The sequence below is a fragment of the Grammomys surdaster genome, unplaced genomic scaffold, assembly GCF_004785775.1.
Source record: "Grammomys surdaster isolate TR1022 unplaced genomic scaffold, NIH_TR_1.0 373, whole genome shotgun sequence".
NCBI classification, from domain to species: domain Eukaryota; kingdom Metazoa; phylum Chordata; class Mammalia; order Rodentia; family Muridae; genus Grammomys; species Grammomys surdaster.
In genome coordinates, this window is record NW_021604792.1 from 2,034,719 (window position 1) to 2,056,161 (window position 21,443).

Genomic DNA, 21,443 nt, shown 5'->3' on the forward strand with positions numbered 1-21,443 from the left:
ACTCCACTGATGCACTGTTCTTCACACTGCACTGATGGACTGTTCTTTGGGTTGTAAGTTTCAGTCAACATTGCTTTCCTTAAAGAGATTTTGTCACATAGCTCACCATAGACACAACAAAGTAACTCAATAAGTGGGAAAGTTAAAAATAAAAAACATACTTTTTTCAGTAAAAAAATCCAGGAAAAAAATACAAATCATTCTTAAACATTAAATTTAGGGATTATTGATTTAGCTGATTAGTTCTTTTAGCTGATATTTATTTTTAGCATATTTGGTGATCTGTGTCTGGGACAACTTAGCATTGTTACCCTCATTGTTCACAGAATGCAAATAAATTGTTTGTTCCCATTGTTTAATCATAAAACAACTTTTGATTAAAACAAGACATAGCCATGCATTTAATTACTGACTTTGCATAGTTACTCTGGTGTCAGAAGCAATAAGCAGCCAGCATAATTATTTACACATTCAGTAAAAGTGATTATGTATATTTGAAACCAATCTTTTGAGAATTTCTAGACTAATGTATTTAAAGGGAATATAATCTTGTTGTTCATTCCATGCAGATAAAGAATTCATGTATTCATGTTTTAATCCTCTGTCCCTAAGTACCATGTGCAGCAAATTTGGGTAATAAAATGAAAATGCTAATACTAAATTAATGGCATTATAATGAGAAAGTGTTGAAGTAGAATAAAATTATATTAAATGAATAATATGTATCAAGTGTTAATTATAGTAGTTCTTCTGTCATGAGTTTCAAGACTGTGGTCAAAGCCCTTCTAAATGTACCAAGTAGAAGATTTTAGAAATAAACAATACATAACATTTTAAGTTGAGCATCATTCTGAGTAGTATAATGTAACCCCTCCTTGTCCAACTCCTTACTGCCCAGGGCCAGATCATTCAGTTTGTCTCCTGTATTTACGCAGTATGTGCTACTTATACATTGGTCACCTAGTAACATCTCAACTTCCAAATAAGTTGCCAGGGTTTGGAGTATTTGTGCTCATGTAAACATATTTGACTTAGTGACCTTAAAGAGTAACTATAATACTGCTGCCAATTGTGTTATATGTTATGGAATAGTATTATGTTGCTATATTTTATCATTTTTATTAGTTCATTACCTGTTTATTTTGTAAATTGAAACTTATCATGGGTAAACCTGTATCAAGTGGCACTGATACATGGTATCTGTCAGTATGCACCTGAAGAGGAACTATCATATTGATTTATTATGATTATTATTATTATTGCCATCATTATTACTGTTACATTTCTATTCATTTGTTAAACTAGCAGACAGGTTGTAAATAGATATCACAAATGTCATTTCTGATTAGCATTCACACTAGAAAGTTTACTTTTTTATTGAGATTTAAAATCTTGTATAATGCTCCATTTTTTCCAAACCTTTCAAAGTAGGAAATGGTTCAGGGTATAGTTTCCAGAGAATTTTCCCAGAGTCACAGTATCAGTGTCTATGTCACATTCTGTGGAAAAGCACATCTGCAGTCTATTGCCTTCAGCTGAATAGCCTGACTATTCTGTACCTGTGCAGAAGACCATCATCACCAGCCTGTATACACACCTGCTAGAATACTGTGCCATGTACATACTCAGACACCAGAGGACCCTGAACTTGGAAATTTTGAGGGAAGTCATGAATTTCTTGACTGTCAGAGTGTTAGAGAATTCCTTTTAACTTAATTTGAATCTTTTTGTTATAACATAATTGGGATACCTATACTTTTGAATAACCGAAAAAATACTGTGTGCTCACACACAACACACATGTACACACAGACATTTGATTTCCAGTCAAAACCTTTCCATCCTCTTTAAGTGATTGCTGAGCATAGACTTAATTATGCTGTAACAGTGGAATATATTTACCTGTGATGGTCTCTGCAGAATTAGATTTAGTTCTTTTACTGCATCTGAAACTTGTTTGGTTTCAATACACCCCAGAACACTGCATATGTTTCTAACTTCTTCAATAACATTATTCACATGTGGCTGTAGATAACAAGAACACATATCAACATTTATTAAAATTTACATTCAGTTGACTTCTTTCTCATGAAGAAGGAGTGGGATGGAAAGTAGTTAGCTGTTCACATCAAAAGCTTCACATAACTGTTTTGCTAACTAACTGGAGTCTAATTTATTGTTATTTAAAATGAAATGAGAGAGGGAAGAAAGGGAGAAAGAGATAAAGGAGGAAGATGGAGGTGTTGTAACATGGCCAAAAAATTACCTTTAGTGAACAAAGCTTGGGCAACTGAGGGACACTCCTGGGGGAAAAAGACAGAGGGCCTTTCACCTCAGGTGCATTTTATTCCCTGTATTGGTCTTGGACTAGATTTCATGCCTCATGTGATAAGCACATTCAATTTATAAGACATGTTTATACATTTTTGATGTCAGATCATAATTGTAGAGCCTGATCTGGTCATTGTGTTCAGAATCTGGTTATCACCTCCTGCCTGGCTTTTGTGCTTTCCCAGATATGCACGCCAGGCAGTTGTGTTTCCATTGCTCCGTCCTGGTAAAGTTCTGGGAAAGAGCTGCTCTGTTAATATTTAGTATGTGTTTATTGTCATTTTTTTTACATGTTTTTCTCATTAAGTTTTTCTAAACTCAAACAACTTTCCTTCAATCATTTCTTTCTTTGTTACATTTGTATATAAAAGTACAGTGCATTTGAAGAAAGGTTGTCTGCAGCATCAGACTGTAGTCTGCCCCATTCTTTCAGGTTCTCTGGATCCCAGATCCAGCTAGCAAGATCTGCACAGGTCAATGACAGTGGACAAGAGGAGTGATAAAATAGGACAGTAAGCTAGAGAAAGATAAGGATTCACAAAATAAATTGTTCTAACCTACATTTTCTGGAATATTTTCTTAACAAAAACATCAATTAAATTTTATGCTCAGGAGGTTTTGTTCACCAATAGGACACCATTTCAACTATTTAGTGGAAAATAAAAATGCTTCTTAATGCCTTCATAGTACAATTTAAGAGATTTTAAAATAAACACTGAAAATAAATTTAGGGAGAATTATTAATGAATGTCACAGAAGACAAAATAGACATCCCTCAAACGTCAACAGACCTGATAAGCAAAAATAAGAGGAGTTTATTTAGTTAAGATTCATTTTTACAGATTGAAACTATGTAGTTGTTCATGATAGCATAAAGGACAAATATCTATGAGGTAGTCCCTTTGGGGAAGAGTCAGCTGCTTCCTCAGCATGTGACTCATCAGAGTGGACGTACTGAAAATTACATGGGTACCAGCATCCTACATGGTTAATAAACTCAATCAAAACACATACTTCTCTAACAACCAGAGAGTAAGGGTTGAGATTTCTGTGCAGATTCTGTGCAATTTTCATCAACACTGGGTTGTAGTTTTGAGTATCATGTTTAAGACTGGAAAAACTGACAAACTATAGGGCTCCTTAGAAGAACATTACCCTTGTTAATAGATGTAGAGGAATTTTAATCCAGCAACATGGCTGCTCTGGCAAGGGTTTCTCATACAAAGATTTTCTAGGTCTGTGTGATCTGGCTGGAATGCAGACACACCTTTAATCCCTCTGACTAGATACAGACATGCCCTTAGTATACACCTTTAATCCCAAATAATGTTAGTAAAGTTAGTTTGTAGAAGGAAGTAGCCGTGTTTGGACATAGTATCTAATTGAGGGACAGACAAAATGATGAATCAGAGAAAGATTTGACAGAATGAGTCAGAGTTAGGAGACACTCAACTTAAGACAAGAACAGTAGAGGAAAGAGAGGATACTTAAGAGCAGAAAGAGAAAAGAAGAGGGGTGGTGTGGTTGGTGATGGGTGGCCAAATGTGTGTGTGTGTGTGTGTGTGTGGCAGCTTTACTGTTACAGTTTTACAAAGACAGCAAGCGAAAACAGAATGAACCAAAGAATTAGAAGGAGTCAGAAGATTGAAATGGATTATCAGAGTTAGTTTCAGGCCAAGCAGAGCAATTCAGTCAGAAGATGAGAGAAGGCAGTTTGAATCACTCAGCTTGGAGAGAAGTTTGTGCCAAAACAGTTGAGTTGAACCATCCAGCCAGAGTTTAGAAAAGCTAGTGAGAATGAGCTTATTCAGCAGTAAGCCTCCGAGACAACAATTAAATCAGGTGAGTAAATGTTACTTTTCCAAATAGAAAGTCAACATATTCACTGAGGTCAGCACAGTTCTATGGGGAAGTTTCATGTTCTACCCACAATTATCATTTAAGTATTTACTCCCATATGCCTAGATAATGTCTTCTCTACATGAGGAGTCATAGCAATTGACTAGAAGGTTGCTATCAAGATTACATGAAATAAAATATAAAAATATGAATCAGAAAATTCTAATGTTTAACTTTGATCCATTCACGTGTGTTTTTAATTATAAAAGAATCAGACCTCATCTATTTTGCACAGATAACTAATGAAGTAGGATTAAACATCATAAGATTATTGAATATATAAAAGGTTGTGTTTCCTGACTTATGTACTGGGAAGATCCTCAAAATGTAAATTCTTAAAAATACAGACATATTATCAACTAAAATGAAAATTCTGAATCACCTTGTGTCCCTGGCAATGTGAGATTTAGTTTACTCTGTAACAGCCTTGCAGTATGTCTTATTGGCTTATATAATCTATGTATCTCATTTTATAGTCACAGACTCTGAAGATAATTATAACTAACTGTAGTCACAAGTCACTGAGAATGCTAGAATATATTGAGTGAAATGATGCAGTCATAAAAATAACCTGGTGATGGATTGAATATGAAAAACTGACAAAAACTGGATTAAGGATGAGCCTAAATTTTATTTTTGAGGGGAGGGGTGGGAATAAAAATAAAAGTGTAGTTTCAGTGGCTGGAGATATGAACATTTAAGGAAGAAACCCTATGTTGACTCCTGGCTTCCACAGCTTCCCGTATAGATGAGAGTGAGCTTACATACTCAATGTATATGCATGAGCTCACACACAAATACACACATATAGACACACACACAAACAAACAAAAACACACAGCTTTAAGCACAGAAGAGAGTCCGTCACCATGAGATTTTTAGGAGTACTATTTGATTCAGGTATTTTTGATATATATCATGATCTACCCTAGGGATATGAAATGGCTTTCTAGCTCTTACATTTTTCATATTAAGAAACACAATACTCTTTATGCACACACACACACATACACACACACATACACACACACATACACACACACACACTCCCCACATACACACAAACCCTGTATGCTCAGAAAAGAGTGGATGCACAGCTCAGCCCATAACAGAGATTGATTGATTCATCCTTCAGAAGATGGAAAGCTAAGGAGAATCTTTCAATCTGAGCTACAGCTCAAACATTGGTCCTTCAGGGGCCCCAGGCAACTGTGGGTCTGGATTTAGATTCTGACATGAGGACTTAATGTTTATAGCTCACATTCAGACAGGTGCTGATGGATTGAACCTCATGGTTGGATGGTGTTGGGGAAGGGGTGATTGAGAACTAAGACCCAGAGTCAACAGAGGACAATGGGAGGGTTATAACCTATAAAAGAGAAGACACATGCCTGGTAGGGAGCTCAGAGTACTGTTTCCTTCCTATAGCTGTTATCTGTAAAGCTGATAGCCACACCTCTTGTTATACATACCTGTAGCTATTTACCTGTATTGTTTTATGGAATTGTGTTAATTTCAGTAGGTCAATGTGTTTGTGTATGAGAGGCCCTGGAGTCTAGGAGGTGGAATCCAGCTGCAAAAGTGGACTGGTTGGTGGCAGGTCTTACAGGTTACAGGTTACAGGCTAGCCCCTCTTTCATCCCAACCCTATTCTTTCTGTTTCTGGCTATGTGTAGAGACAAACCTAGCTCTCTGATCATTAACTTCTCATCACCATGAGCTGAGTGGCACCATGCCTCCTTCCTCAGTGGTTAGTAGCCCCTCAAACCGTGAGCCACATTACAACCTTCTACCTTAAGCTGTTCCTTGTCAAACTGCCAGTTACAATTAAAGGAAAGTAACTATTTCAGAGGTTGGCATTATTGGGGTTTCAGGCAGAAGCAGACTCAATGGATCTGTGTGGACATACTTTCCAACCATTCTCTAATATATGTATATATGTGTATTCATTTGATGTATATATACACATGCACACACATGCATATGCATCCATGCACACATATATATGTGTGCACAAAAACACATGTTTACAGATGCACATGTTCAGATACACACACATACATACACTCATGTACATATGCACACATACATACACATAACATATGCACACAAACACATGTATATAATGGACACATGCACAATAAAGTGGTTACAGAGAAAATTTGTTTTGAATGGCCAAATCCTTTGAAAGTCCTGTATTCACATATAAGGGAAGGTGGGTTTTAGAACAATATGATAAAAGTAAAAACTCTCAAAAGTATAGGTTTGACATTGAGAAGGCATCTCCAGGACGAATGAACTCCTCCACTTGCAGGCACATTAAGTATCAGGGTAGTTTACAGAAGAACTCTGTAATTCGCAGACATTTGGTCTGGGCTAAATTCCTCCTAACTCTGATCATTTGAGTTAATGAAACCCCAAACAGCTATGCAATGATATATTCTGTGAGACATGTTCTGAAATCTTTGAAGACATTTGATGTATTACAGTCCTCACAGGCTCAGAATCCCGATACTTCATATAATAAACTTACCTGAGAAACGTGTCCATCACTGGAAAACGTGGATGACAAATGTTTCTCTTCCACACCTTCCTAGAAAAGAGAATGGGCCACCACAGGAATGAAAGAAGCTAACTGTCGTGGACTTTCTTAGTGGTGACAGAGACAAAGGCAAGCTGCTTTTAAACAGTCACACAGCCCTTACTCATTTCCAGATTTCACAGAAATATGAACAAGTGTCTGTTTAAATATCGAGTATCTGTTTAAATATGCTGCCTCAAAGTATCAAAATCAACTCGTGAATTCAGAGACATTTGAGAGTTTAGGATGCTTTCCTCTCCAGTTTTTTTCCCTGCCATAGTTTTTTTTTTTTTTTTTTTTTTTTTTTGTTTCCTCTGAAGAGATGGATATTTTCTCTGTAGGAGCATTCTGGCTTGAAGTGTAGAATGTTGGGATAATTGTAAAAAGTGAATGCATTTAATCATATAATGCCATATAATGTACAAAGTCGTAAATTGTTATGACTCTTGTATACATGCAAAACCACAATGTCACCAAGTGAATATCGTCACAAAGACTAACAGGAGACATGGGGCACATCAAATGCTTAAGCTTTGGCAAAGAATAGGAGAGGATCCATTTACCAAATTCTTCAAGACCGAGTTTGAGTTAGTACACTTGTTTGGAACTGAAGGGCCTATTCGGCAGAGGTGTGTGGTGATGAGCACTGTCTAGGAATAGGCACAAAGCCTTGCCTTCTTGGTGGACTTTTTTCATAAAAGTAAAACATTGGGTTCCTGGAAGTTGGGGCTACAGTAGTTGCCTCCTGGTGCAGGCATAAGCCTTTGCTTCTGAGAAGCAGAGAGCAAACACTAGAAGTAGGTAGGGCACAGGTGACTGTCTTCTGCTAACAAGGGAAGAGTCATGATGAAACCTCTGTGCACAGGGGACACTTTGCCTTGAGCCCAGGATCCTACTCAATGTCAACTCCACATCAGGCTTTGGTAACAAGATGCTCTGTTGCACAAGACTAAATCCAGACTTAAGGAGGAATTTACCTACTGTGCACAGGGGGGTCACTGTCCCCATCAAAAGTCCAGGTACAAAGTCGACTTGAAGATGTGCTTGACTCTTACAACAGCAAACCCTCTTAGACTCCAGTGCCAAAAGAATGAGTCAATCATTTAGTAATAAACAGAGAGAGAGAGAGAGAGAGAGAGAGAGAGAGAGAGAGAGAGAGAGAGGACTACAGAGAGGAGAGGAAGCATGGAGAAGGCCCTCTGTACAAATGTTTTCACAGGATTACAACACCCTACACACTAACATTCAGCAGAAGAAAGCTAACCACCCTCTGCCCTCAGTAAAACTTGCCTCAATCTCTAACATAGTTCTACATATAATGTCTAGCACTCGATAAATTAAAAGAAAAGATTGTGTCACAGAAACACAAGCCAGTGCAGTTTATTGTAACTACGATATACAGATTACTGATGTCAAACTATTAAACGACCTTGATATCAGGACTAAACACCAATTCTCCTAAAATATGTGTGTAGATTCACCAATATGCTTAGCAAGGTGTCTGAGAAAGACTCAGGATAAGAATAACAATGAGGAGACTTCTATTACGTGCTGTCAAACACGGGGATTGAATAACTTCCAACTCGAGACACAGCTCAACAGTAAAGAACAGTGGCTGCTCTTCCAGAGGACCTGGGTTTGATTCCCAGCACACACACACACACACACACACACACACACACACACACACACACAGAGGCACACACACATCACAGACACACACACCACACAGACACACACACATACACACACACACACACACACACACATCTGTAATTCCAGTTGCAGGAGATCTGAAGCCTCTTCTGGAATCCACAAGTACAGTACACTCACATGATTCATATGCATACATGTAAGCAAAACAAACATGCACAAAATATATAAAATTAAATTAAATAATAAAATAAAGACTGAACAGGACAGGCTGTCTAGAAACTAATGAGTAAACATATGGCTAATAGTTTTTAAAAATCATGCCAAGCTCCTGCAATTGAGGAAAATAAACTATTTTAAATAAATGAACTCCTTGCTGTGCACTTAAAAATAAAAAGGAATCCCTGTGAAACACCACCACTCTCTATGGAACTGCACCATAGAGGAACTATGGACAGTTAAAAGTGCTGGGGTGGGGGTAGGGATGGTCTCTTTTCCTTCTGCAGTGTAGTCACCAACGAGTTGTCTTGCTCTGCTAAGGAACCTCCCTCCCCTGCTTACGCAGGCAACCTGGATTTATCTCATTGGTCTGATACACCCACAAAACAAGCCGAAACAAAAGAAAAGACATTAAAGTCTTTTAAAAGAAGAAATTGGGTTAAGTGTAAGAGACAGGGTGGATAGGGGAAGTTAACAGGGCACCAAAATAACCACATTCATTGTATGAAAATGTCAAAGAATTAAAAATTTGAATGATTACCACTTTATATACAAAAGAGCAATTTGAAATGGGACATAGAATATCAAGGCAGAAAATTGTAAATAATCCTAAGAAAACTGAAAAAAAGTTTGCAAATCTGTGGAAGCCAATCTTCAATTAATAGTATAAAAAGCGTAACATAATTTTTTAACCTGGGTTTTAAGCAAAAGTTCAAGGACTGAAGAGATAGCTCAGTGGTTCAGACAGTGACTTCTTTTGTATAATACCCAGGTTTGGTTCATGGCAGCCACATCAGGTGGCTTACAACGTTTGCTATAAAATATTGAGGACGATTGTTATATTTATCAAAAAGTGCATACATATTTGTTAATAAGAAATAAAAGTTAACAACAAAACATAATTACACATACCTCAAGTTGTACTATATCACATTGTGAAAAAAGAAGCTATGTTATGTTGTGAAATATACATAAACTTATTGGATACCTATGCATGAACAACCCCAAATTTATACCCCAGAAAAATTATTGTTATTTTCTCAAATGTCTGCAAACAGCATAGGAGATAAACTGAGATCCATTTTTATTTTAATGGAGTACTATTCAACACTTAAAGTGAACATAGCCAACGCATGGAGGAAGCATATTTGTGTGTGTGTGTGTGTGTGTGTGTTTGTGTCTGTGTTTGTGTGTCTCTGTGTGTCTGTGTGTCTGTATGTCTCTGTGTGTGTGTGTCTGTGTATCTGTCTGTGTGTGGTGTGTATGTGTTTGTGTGTCTGTGTGTCTGTATCTGTATTTCTCTGTATGTGTTTCTGTGTGTCCGTGTTTGTGTGTGTGTGTTTCTGTGTGTCTGTATGTGTCTCTCTGTGTATGGTATGTGTGTGTCTGTCTGTGTGTCGTGTGCATGTGTTTGTGTGTTTCTGTGTATCTGTATCTGTGTTTCTCTGCGTGTGTGTTTCTGTGTGTCTGTGTGTTCCATAGGAAAAAAATGTGAAGGTCAAAGCACAAAATGTATTATCTTTTCACTGTTGGGTTGCAAGGACAGGCTTGATGACAAGTGCGTTTACAGGTGACAGGTGGAGACATCTTGTGGGCACAAAGGGCTTGTCTTCTGCAGAAGACAGAAAGTGAAAGGGCCCAGAGTCACAGACACCAGCAGTACATGATCCTTCACCAGTGTCTGTCATATAACTAGCCTTCATACTGTATATACATTTCTAAATATTCATCCTGTGATGCACAGCATATCTAAGCACTAGAGAGAGAGTGCAGACAGTGCTTACTTCTTTCCAGAAACTTCTCTGGGGCTCTTGTTCTCACTAGAACGCCATCTTCTTTGTGGCGAACTATCTTCTGCTTCAAGGACCACGATTCTGAGATTCTGAGGATCTTACATCTTCAGTCTCAGAGTGAATGTTCTTTACATAATAGTTCTGACTTTCAGTCATTTCAGCCTGGCCTGCGTTTTAACTAAGGCAGCCTTCATTCTGAAAATTGTGTCTGATTTTCCCATGACCTGACTCTGTCTCCTCAGTTTCTCTCTTTCTGACCTCTCACTGGTCATCATACCTGGTCATTTTTTTTTTCTTATTTTCTTCTTATGAATTTTTTCTCCTTTCCACAACCTTTTATTGTATCCAATTGTGATTATAAACTGGATTGATGGTTTTATTCTGGATTCTCCATAACCCCCACCCCCCCATTCCCGTCTCTGTGATAGCAATGAAAACAAGGGCTGACGTGGTATTGCAAGACTGATACCACGTGGCTCACGCTCCTGGGATGGCGTTCTTCCAATCACTGCCCTGTGTAAAACACATTACACGGGTCGTTTTCACTGATCTTTAAAGGTATCATTGTCTTATATTTTATTATCTCTACTGAGCGATGAGGAATATGAATTAGGAAGGCTAGGTAAAATTCCTCCACAGTAATGGAAGTTGACAGAAATATCTCTCAGGTGGAGGAAAGTTCTGTTTCTAAATTCTGACCTGGACTATAACTCTGCTTAAATTATGTTTGAAATTGGACATTCTGAACATCTACTAGTGTATTTGCTATTACTAAGAGTGCTCAACTCTAAAAAAAACTATAACCTGTGTTACTATATCCCATTCTAAGCCTTTCTGCTTATATTTTGAGTTTTCTTCCTCTCTGGAGGTTTGTGACTTTAGTTAAGGATCGTGTCCTTGTTTCTCCTGAGCTGTTTAATGTGAATACAGATGACACATTATTCTTTTGTTTATTATTGATACAACATCTGGATCATAGGCGAGACGGTGGAAGAGCTGGGGAGTAGAGCTCTTCACCCTGCCTAGACCAGGAAGACACTGCCTGGAGTCCAGTCACGTTTCAGCTAGAATTGATTTCGTACGATCTCGGCCCATGTGCTCTGCAATTAGTTCAGGGCTTCATTAGATTCGCTTACCTCTAATGGTCCTGACTGACGTTTCGGTAGGCATTCAGCAAGGAGACTCAAGTCTCCCCGTAAGAAGCAATTTTGAATCAGAAGTCCATTCTTTCAGCCAGGGTAAGACCTGATTTTATAGTGTGCTGGGATGAATAGTCTCCACTCAGGGAATTACTTATGTAAATGGACCCAGTCTCAAGCCAGGTCCTCAGCCACTTCAGGGAAGGGCACTCACCGCCTCCATCTATCCAGGGAGCAAAACGTTCAATTCTTAAGCATTCAGGAATAGCTTTTGGAGAACTCTTTTACTTTTTATTTCTTTCAAAAATTAAGATAAATATAGGATACAGAATGTCTTCAAAATTATTTTTCTGAAAATTCAAAATATCCACGGAAACAGAAGTCAGGAGATAAGTTTCGAATGGAGAAGTTTCATATAAGCTACCTGCACAGTTAGCCACCTAGGACACAACCCAGGCCACCCAATTTGAAATTAATGAAGTCTAAAACATGTTGAAAGAATTACTTCAAAGGACAAACCTATTTGGCAGTTGAAATTACCCACCTGACTAGAAATATCTGTGACATTTACCTCCCCAAGGATTTGTTATCTTGTTTTCTAATCATGCAGAATAATCTAAGTTTGTAAGAGATGGTGGAAACATTATTTTACAAATCAATACTGTTTGGTATATTGATGAAATGGTGATTTGTCAAAGAAGCAGGTGATCTGATCCTGGGGCCATGAGGCAACGCTGCTTAATTCACTTGTCAATAAGCACGTGCAACATTTAGAGCCAATATCGTGGTCTGCCCATGCGTTGTTCCAGATGCTCTGTTTCCAAAGCTCATCCAACAAGCTTTTCATGAGTCTAACGGGATCGCTTAGGGCTTAAGAACATGCATGGGGCCAGGTACCCAAGTCCAGTTCCCGACATCCATTTCAGATGCGTCACAACCACTTGGAACTGCAGCACTAGAGGTCATGACGCCCTTTTCTGTCTACTGAGTACATCTGCACTTACACTCACATACCCAGAGAGACATACACATATGCACATAACGTTAAGAATTAAATCTAAAAAAAATAATAAATCTCTTTGGTTTGGATTGAGTTCATGTGGAACCACACAGGCACTGTGGTCTATTTATAAATTAATCCAGTTCCAAGCAATGGTTGTGTTCTGCTAACGACAACGTGAAGACAGTGTTTCTTTGATGTTTTGCCAATATTTTAGTCACATTGGAAAAATTAACAGTGGCCAATGGTTTCTTTCAAAGCGAACATATGGATGGCTTCCTATGTGAGTAATGCAATCAAGCTTCTAAAATTGAAAAGCCCGAAGTATTACAGATCTTCAAAAGTCTGACCGGGTGTAAAGAAGATGCCAATAACACACAAAAAACACTGAGATATTAAACTAAATGAAATCAACTCTTGAGATTATTAACCCTCAAAACAGTCTCTGCATTGGTGATTGAAGTCTTTGTGTGCCGTGGTCCTGGCAAATTTCAAATTTTACCTAAGACAGGTTATTATGGGCTTGAACAAGTCAAGTGTAAAAGGGCACAACTTATGAGGCACACACACACACACACACACACACACAGAGAGAGAGAGAGAGAGAGAGAGAGAGAGAGAGAGAGAGAGAGAGAGAGAGAATTCATGTATTTGTGCAGGCTCCTGTACGTGCACCTGTGAAGGATGTTAGGCATCGTACTCTACATTTTTTAAGACAAGTTTTCTTTATTACAATTAGAAAAAAAATATTTCCATAAAATGCACTATAGACATTGTTTTTGTTTTTGTCTTGTCATCACCATTCCTTACTTTAAAGTAGCTGCGTCTAGTGGGTGGTCAACTGGACAAATTGATTCTCTACTGGAGTCACAATGGGTAGGGAAGATCCAGACACCCCATCATCACAAAAACACAATCTTAATGACCTTTGTTGACCTTCCTTGTAAAAGTGAGTTCATTGCTTCTTACTCACCTGCCTTTCTTCTTTCACAGTGACACAGCACAGAACCCCTATCATTTGTTGGTCCATCAGACTTGCACCTTTCAGAGCCTAGAACTAAAACAGCTAAAGCTCCATTCTTTTTCTTTGTTTGTTTGTATTTTGTTTGCAGATAGAATCACCTGTAGCCCAGGTTGGCCTGGAACACACTACGAAGTTGAACATGACCTCGAACTTTTGACCTTCTGTCCTTCATATTCTTAGTGTATCGTACCTCACTCACTAAATCTCTGTGGTTTATTTAAACTACCAAGTCTCAGGAATTTGATTATAGCAACACAAAATGGATTTTACAACAGGAGATGGTACTGAATCAAGGGGACTACCATATCCAACTAGTCTTGTCCTGTTGAAAGGACAGTCAGAACAGGGTAGAGGAGACTGCTGCGCTGCTGCTACGTGCCACGGATTGTCCATCAACTATCAAAGACAAAGAAGTACACATGGAAGTGATTACTCAACACACTCTCTAGAAGGGATACTCTACTTTTTAAGACAAGGTCACTCAGGAAACCAAGGTCATTGCATCAGCTGGATTACCTGACCAGTGAGTCCTCTGGATCATCTTGCCTCTGCTTTCCCAGGCCTGAGGTTATATATATGTGTTACCATACCCAGACTTTTTCATGGCTGCTGCAATCCAAACTTCGTTCTTTGTATTTGCCATACTAGTTACTTTACCTACCAAGACATCTCCTGAGCCTCACTTGGGACACTTCTGTAAGAGTTAAGGTAGTGTCATTTTCCTTCACTCGTACCCAATATCTTTACATTTCAAGACAGGCCTAAGAAAGACAATTATGATAGAGAGAATACAAGACTTCAGGGAGGCAAATGAGGTGTGTAATTGTATAGGCATCCCTATATTGGTAATTATTGGTATAGAATTCACATTCATATCCAAGTTTGGCTATCCACATCAAAACCACACCTTCCACTAAAGCTCATTCCTGTTAGGCGTAGTGAGTGGTCTGAGAGCTGCATCCTCTCACAGACCTGTTGATCCCACCAGTTCATGAGAAAAGGAGCCGTCATCTGATCAAAGTTAGGCTCTGATTTGCAGGGCTTTTGTGTAAGGTGTTCTGTTGACTTACTTTGGAAAAGCCAGCCTTCCCTAAGAGCAGCTCTCAGGAATGATATGTCTAATGGAGATCACAACTCAGATGCCCAGCAGGTGCCTAGATTTTAGTAGCCTTGGACTGAATCCATCTTAGTTTTCTCCTGCTGAGCCATCCTCTCTCCTCCTCCTTATCCTCTGGAATTGATCTCTCCGTGCTGTGGGCTGCAGCCAGGAAATCTGCGGTTATTTTAGGCTTACTGAGTCTTTCACCCAATCATGCAAATTTCACATTTCACCCCATCTCTGACCTGCAATATCATGTTGGACCTGGACCTCGCTATCACCTTGAGCTAATGGGATGCTTCTCTAATCACCCAGCAGCCATTCCACTACTGTGAACAATGGCCTCTGCCATCAGCTGATAAATCAAAAAGGCATTAGCTGGTTATATAAGATCCAAAGGAATCTACATAACTCTTGCCAGCCTCAACCCTTGAATCTGATTGAAGTTGTATTAAATTTAATATAGTTTCCAACACACCAGGCAGTTCCTCATTTAATTGGTTTCTGCTTCTATTTTTTCTTTGCTGAATGTTTTCTCTACTTCCTACCTTTCTTTAAGGTTTCCTACTGATGACCAAGAAATACATACTTGTATTGCAACAAGCAATGGAAACGTGTGATGCTAATTGGTGGGATTTTTTTTGTCTTTATGTGATGTGTGTGTGTGTGTGTGTCTGTGTGTCTGTGTGTCTGTGTGTGTGTGTTCTGTATGCACATGGCTTTTTGGTAGCAACTACAGCATTTTACTACGTATTTCCTTTCTTTATATTAGCATGGTAGGATGGAAATCCCCTTGTAATATGGATTCTGCTTTATTCATCTCTATTTCTTAAAAAAAGTTTACAAAGTTTAAGAAAAATAGGAGATGGTTAATCAATGCTCACTGAACAGACAGCTAAAGCTAGGGAAGCCAGTACCTGGGTTTTCAACAGGCGTTCGACATGGAGGTTGTATTTTTTCATTACTGTGGAGAGGCACTGTCTACAAAGATAAAAACAAAAATTTGGTTAAACTTGTGTAGAGAATTAGTATCACACATTTAGTACAGACATCTATCATAAGTTCCATTTTTCCCTTGATTCTCTATTAGGCAGAACGTAAACAGATTACTTGATATGACTTAAATATTTGTACCCTAAAATTATTCTAATTTTGTAGAATTTTTGAACCAATGCAGAGGATTCTTGCATCAACTCCCTACATTCTACCACATGTAACCTCTTATCTTAGAAGACATATTTAAACTGGCAGACACTTCACGAGCCCTCCACTCCCGAAAGGTTCATAGATTATAACTTCCATATTGTGATTGTATTAAATGTTAAGTTGACAGTGATATAAAGTGATATAAAAATCACTTTAGAAAAAAAAAGTTCCTGGGAATATCTATAAGGGGCTATCTTGATTTAGGTTTAGTTGAGATAGAAAGAATCGCCAACTGTGGGTGGGTCCATTCCATGGGAAGGGGCATTCTGGACTGTGTATGATGCAGAGGGTGGACTGAACATTAACCTATCTCCATCCTTCCTCTATCTCTTTACTGTGCATGCATTGTGAATAGCTGCTCAAACTCTGGCGGTTGTGCCTTCTCCATAGTGATGGACTGTAACCTTGAACTGTGGGCTGAAATAAATCCTTTCTTTCTGTGATGTAGGAGCTGTCACCGAAAACATCTAGTAAGGTTAGTGTCTTGTCATTCCCTGGTCTCTGGGAGTTGAAGATTAGTCACCATTGTTTAGTGTGATAGTGTTAATAGTCAACAGGACAAGATCTGGAGTCACCTAGGACACTTGGATTTGGCGTCACCTAGGAAAGTCATCTTGGACCATGCCTGTGAGGGATTATCTATACTAAGTTAGCCTCTGGCCCTGTCTGTGACGGTTTATCTTGGTTAAGTTAATTAAAAGTGGGAAGATCCATTCTGAACACAGGGGGCATCATTCTTCAGGCTCTGGGACATAGACGAGCATTCACCTCTCTTTTCTTCCTGAACAGAGGCACATATCCAGCTATACCAGACTTCTGTTGCCTTGACTCCTCTGCCATGATGGATTTTACCCTCAACTTGAGAACCACTGCAAAACAAACCTTTTCTTTCTTAAGTTGTTTGTGCCACGGCGTTTTATCACAGTAGCTAGAAAAATAACTAGTATAGCCAGTTACATGATTGATCATGTGCATACTATGAAGGCCCCTTGGAAGTCCAAAGGGCCAGTGTTTGGAAAAGTTCCAATGGCTTCCTGGAGGTTAGTATGCCCTAGAGAGTTGGGTTCTCTGTATTCTTTCTTATTCTTTTGAATTATCTCATCCTTGACCACTGCAACGCCTTTTAAGTATCCACGTGCGCCTCTGAGTCTCTAAATTTCAGGAACCTCATGAGAGGTTCCTGAACCTCAGGAGAGGGATATAAGGCCTCAAATTAGAGATGGCTTATCACAAGCATAAGCTATTTTAGCATCTGAATCATAATGGGTGAGTCTTCCAAAAGGAAAATACATTGAGTCCTCAATATACTTTCCTTTTGGCACCATCTCCAGGTATACCTTGTCTATGTTGAATTGACTATGAGGATACATAGAAGTTGTCTACTACAAAACTAAACTCTTGCTTGTTAGAAGGGAGAAATGTCCACATCTTTTAGGGTCATAGAAACTTCTTTGTTGATGTAAGACCAGAGGAGAGATAGTTCACTCTAAAAATTCAAATGCAATTCATAAGCTGATAATGATAAATGTTAGTATTAAGAAATACTAAATATCCAGTCTTAAAAATCATTTGGCAGGTATTTATGATGGATGGGGCTGTCTTCGGCAACAGATCACTGCATTTCTCTTTCCCAGGCTTATCTATTGTTCCAGACTTATCTGTGTTTCGTTGGGATGTATGTGATTTGAGCAGAGATTCTTGCCAGCTTTGCTGTTCAGAGTACTTTCTAAAACATTATTAACTTTATCTTCTTATTTGTCCTGAAAAACTCTTGAGACGAATTTAATAATGAGTTATAGACAAAAACCTACCTGGAAAACCCATTAATATATTTTCCAGTAGCTTTCTTCTCGTGTGTTACCCCATTATCTGTTTAGCTGTCATTTTAAGATAAAAATACATAAATTCTATACAAGCCAGTGGAGTGGTAAGAAAAGTATGTTTTCATGCAAAATATGTTCCTAATGTTTAAAAGACCTCCAAGATCTATTCCTTCACTTGGCTTGTAAATATAATATCTATCTCATAGGAAAGAAAAGTAATTGGAAATATTGATGATCAATCATTTTTCTCAACTTGTAAGAAATAGATAAAACATAGAAGGCAGAGACCCAACGATAAGCCTCTGTCGTTACTCTAGACATCAAGGACTTGATGACTCTGTTTTGTTGAGAAGGGATTTTTGGTATGTAGTCTGGAATAGTAGTTCATGTGCAGTCTTCCTGACCTTCCCACTCCATGTCTGAGTGTGTGGACTCCTGGTGTCATAGTGTTCAGCCTTTTAGTCTGTGAAGACAGGGAGGAAAACACTATCTCACAGAAAGCTAAGGTGTACAGTTGTAATGAGGTTGTAAGGAACCTGTGCCAGGTAACACTGAGGAGAGAATGGTTGGAAACTGAAGTGCTCATTTTTTTTAATCTGTCTTTGGTCATGTCTTCAGTACTGTGTCTATGTTATTTTGTTTTAACTTCTCTGTTTTAGTTCCTATAATGTTGCAGGATATTTGATCATACTGAGAACATCGAGACTGTGTTATTTACTAGGGGAAAAACTTGTTTTCAGTTGTGGTGGAGTTCAGTCTTAGCACACACCTTTAATCCTTCTGACATGCCCTTAGAACACACTTTTAATCCCAAACAATGAAGGTAAAGCTGGCTTGTAGAAGCTATTCAAAAGTGATCTCTAATTGAGTGGCAGGCAAAGTGATGAATCAGAGAAAGATTTGACAGAATATGATATTCTCAATTCTTACAACAGAGAAAAGAGAGGCTACTTAAGAGAGAGCAGCATAGAGAAAGGAGGTAGGAGGCAGATTTACTTGGATAGTTGTGCAGAGACACATTGCAGAGAGAACAAGTTCTACATAGGTGAAGGCTGAATGATCCAGAGAATGAGAAGGAACCATATTAGAACAAATTGTCAGTTAGTATGAGACCAAGCAGAGAAATTCAGTAGAAGCTCAGAGAAACCATATTGAATCAGTCAGCTTGGAGAGGAATTTGAGCCAGAACAGCTAGCTAAGTTGAACCAGCCAGCCATAGTTCAGAAAAATCCAGGAAGGGGTGTGCTTATTCAGCAGCAAGTCTCAAGAGCTGAACACATTCTAGGACTAGATTTGAGTGTATGATACAGGAGTTTAGTCTGAACCTAGGCTGGCCCTGTTAGATGCCCTCCGCCATTTATTATATTAAGACTTTTGCTTTGCCCTGACTTAATCCAGTGGACACCTACGCATGGCCAAGGCCACCACACCGATAAAGGCAAGTGATGGCATCTGTGAGACAAGAACAGGAGAATGTTTTTTTTCAGACTGTTTTCCCACATTCTCTGCTCCTCTATTTCTTGTCCCAAGAACTAGTCTCAAGTTGCAATACTTCCTTGCCCAGGGATTTCCTTGTTAGGAACTTGTTAGAAATGTGTTAGGTTTTCTATCTCTCTACCGTACTTCCGGTTCCATTCTTTGATGTTTGTTTCTCCACAGCCTGTGGGTAGATTTATTTTGTAAAAATGAAGCTGCGGCCTTAGTTAATATTTCCAGCATCTTGTATGCGGTTCTTGTAACTATGCATGAAGAAAAATCTTGGATTGGATGATGCTGGAAGGCCTTTTCAGTCCTAACTATGTGTGATGATGCTGGATGAGCCTGGGTGAGAAGGAGTGGTTCTGGGCAAAGTCAACAGAGAGAAGCTCTGCTTCAGTGTGTAGATGCCACCTTTGGTGGTCCCACTGTATATGCGTTCAGCATTCACACTAACAGTGACTTAGGAGCCTGAGGTCTGTTATCTAACCTCTTGGAGCTTTGGTTTCCATGATTCTTAAGCAGATAAGAAGGGTCATCACAGCCGTGAGGAGAGATTCAGGCAAGAAAATGCATGCAAAATATGCAATGCAAGGGTGTTACAGAGTGGAGATTGTTATTAATACGCCACAACTAATTCAGCTAACTTTGTAGCAGGCTTTGCTTTAGAGACTGATGACATGGCCACCCCAACACAAACACCCCTGACTTCCACTTATCACTCCCGGGTTTCTTCCTGTTTTTTTTTCTCACAACAATTTAATTCCGGAAAAACCTAACCTACAGCCCTGATGTCTTCTGATGTGTCTTTTACTGATGCATCTATTCTGAGCAACACAGGCATACATTTCTGTGTGAGGATCGATTACGAAGTGCCCATTTCCTGTCATTTGAGTTTCCCAATATGAATTCACACTCCTCTGTTTATGACATACCAATTATATCAGGGAGGCCCAGAAGGAATTTTAAATAGGAGACGGTGACTTTCAAGGTGTGGGAATTGGGTTTTTACAAAGAGCCGAATTACATGAATACCCAGATTCACAAAATGAATAAGAAAAGAAAAAGAAAGAAAGAAAGAAATCCTTCGGAGTGTAATAACCAGCAGCAGAGATATTTCAAAATGAAAGTCACATTATTCAGTAAGGTGCTAGCAGCTCCTCAAGTACAGCTGAGGAGCTGTGAAGAGTAGATAATTATTAACAGAGCTTGCCAAGGGGCGTCAGGTAGCAAAGTACTATAGGTGAAGTGGTGCCGGCGAAGGGACAGTATTTACAGTTGACTGAAAGATATTGTGATCTGGCATCTGAGAATGCAAGGGGAGAAAAGTGTCTTGGGATAGAAATAGAACAGCTTACCTGGATATTTTCCAAATATGTGTAAATTCTAAAAGTTGGTTCAGATGAAACTGACTGTGGTCATCTTCACTCTGCAGACGGCAGAATATATTAATATTTATAGACTGACTAGGAGTGAGGTGCAGATAAAAATAGGTCTGGTGCTTCCTGCTGTCACTTCATTCAGCTCTTTTGATAACCTCAATTCATCATTTTTATACTTTGTTTTAAATAACTCCCACTACTTTCTTTAACTGTGTGAGCCCTCCTTTCAAGTGAAACAGCAAGCTCGGCCTCAGAGGAGGATAAACCCAGAGGATCCTGGGAAAACAATGGGCTATCACCAAGGACAAACCAAGTATCTCCTCAGAAGGAGGAAGGCAGGTTTTTAATACCAGTTCTCCTGCCTTCCTCTTCTCTTTCCCCTTCTCCCTCTCCTTCCTTTCCTGTTTCTCCTCCTCAGATCTCTCTTACTTGCTTCATCTTTTCTTTTTTGGTGTGCACACCAAGCAAGCCATGACAGAATGGCACTTAACTTTCCAGATGATCGACAGAAGACACCTAAATATTCTTTTTTTTTTTCCACTTTACAGTGTTCTGCTGCTGCAGTATCGCTATAAGAGATACTCTTTATGCAAGTAAGTAATACATTTCAGCTATTGGTAACGACAGATTCTAGGAGTTAATTGGTGACCTATTTTTCTTCTAATCGACAGGAAGCATCTATCTTAAAACCTTAGTTTTATGGCCCCTATCTATATACAGGCACACACACACACACACACACACACACACACACACACACACACACCACACACTACACACACACCACACACCACACACCACACACCACACACACACAC

General features: G+C 38.9%; 1 protein-coding gene across 2 annotated transcripts in view; it reads right to left on the minus strand.

The window, feature by feature from the left end:
• The window catches only part of Pik3c2g (phosphatidylinositol-4-phosphate 3-kinase catalytic subunit type 2 gamma), a 337,943-nt gene that overhangs the window by 241,569 nt on the left and 74,931 nt on the right, over positions 1 to 21,443 (minus strand). For both annotated transcript variants that reach the window (XM_028780980.1, XM_028780979.1), the window contains exons 7-10: positions 20,602 to 20,672; positions 15,656 to 15,719; positions 6,764 to 6,823; positions 1,903 to 2,025 (exon numbers count right to left, since the gene is read on the minus strand). In XM_028780980.1, the coding sequence (XP_028636813.1) occupies positions 1,903 to 2,025; positions 6,764 to 6,823; positions 15,656 to 15,719; positions 20,602 to 20,672 (318 nt within the window). The remainder of the gene's footprint in view (positions 1 to 1,902; positions 2,026 to 6,763; positions 6,824 to 15,655; positions 15,720 to 20,601; positions 20,673 to 21,443) is intronic.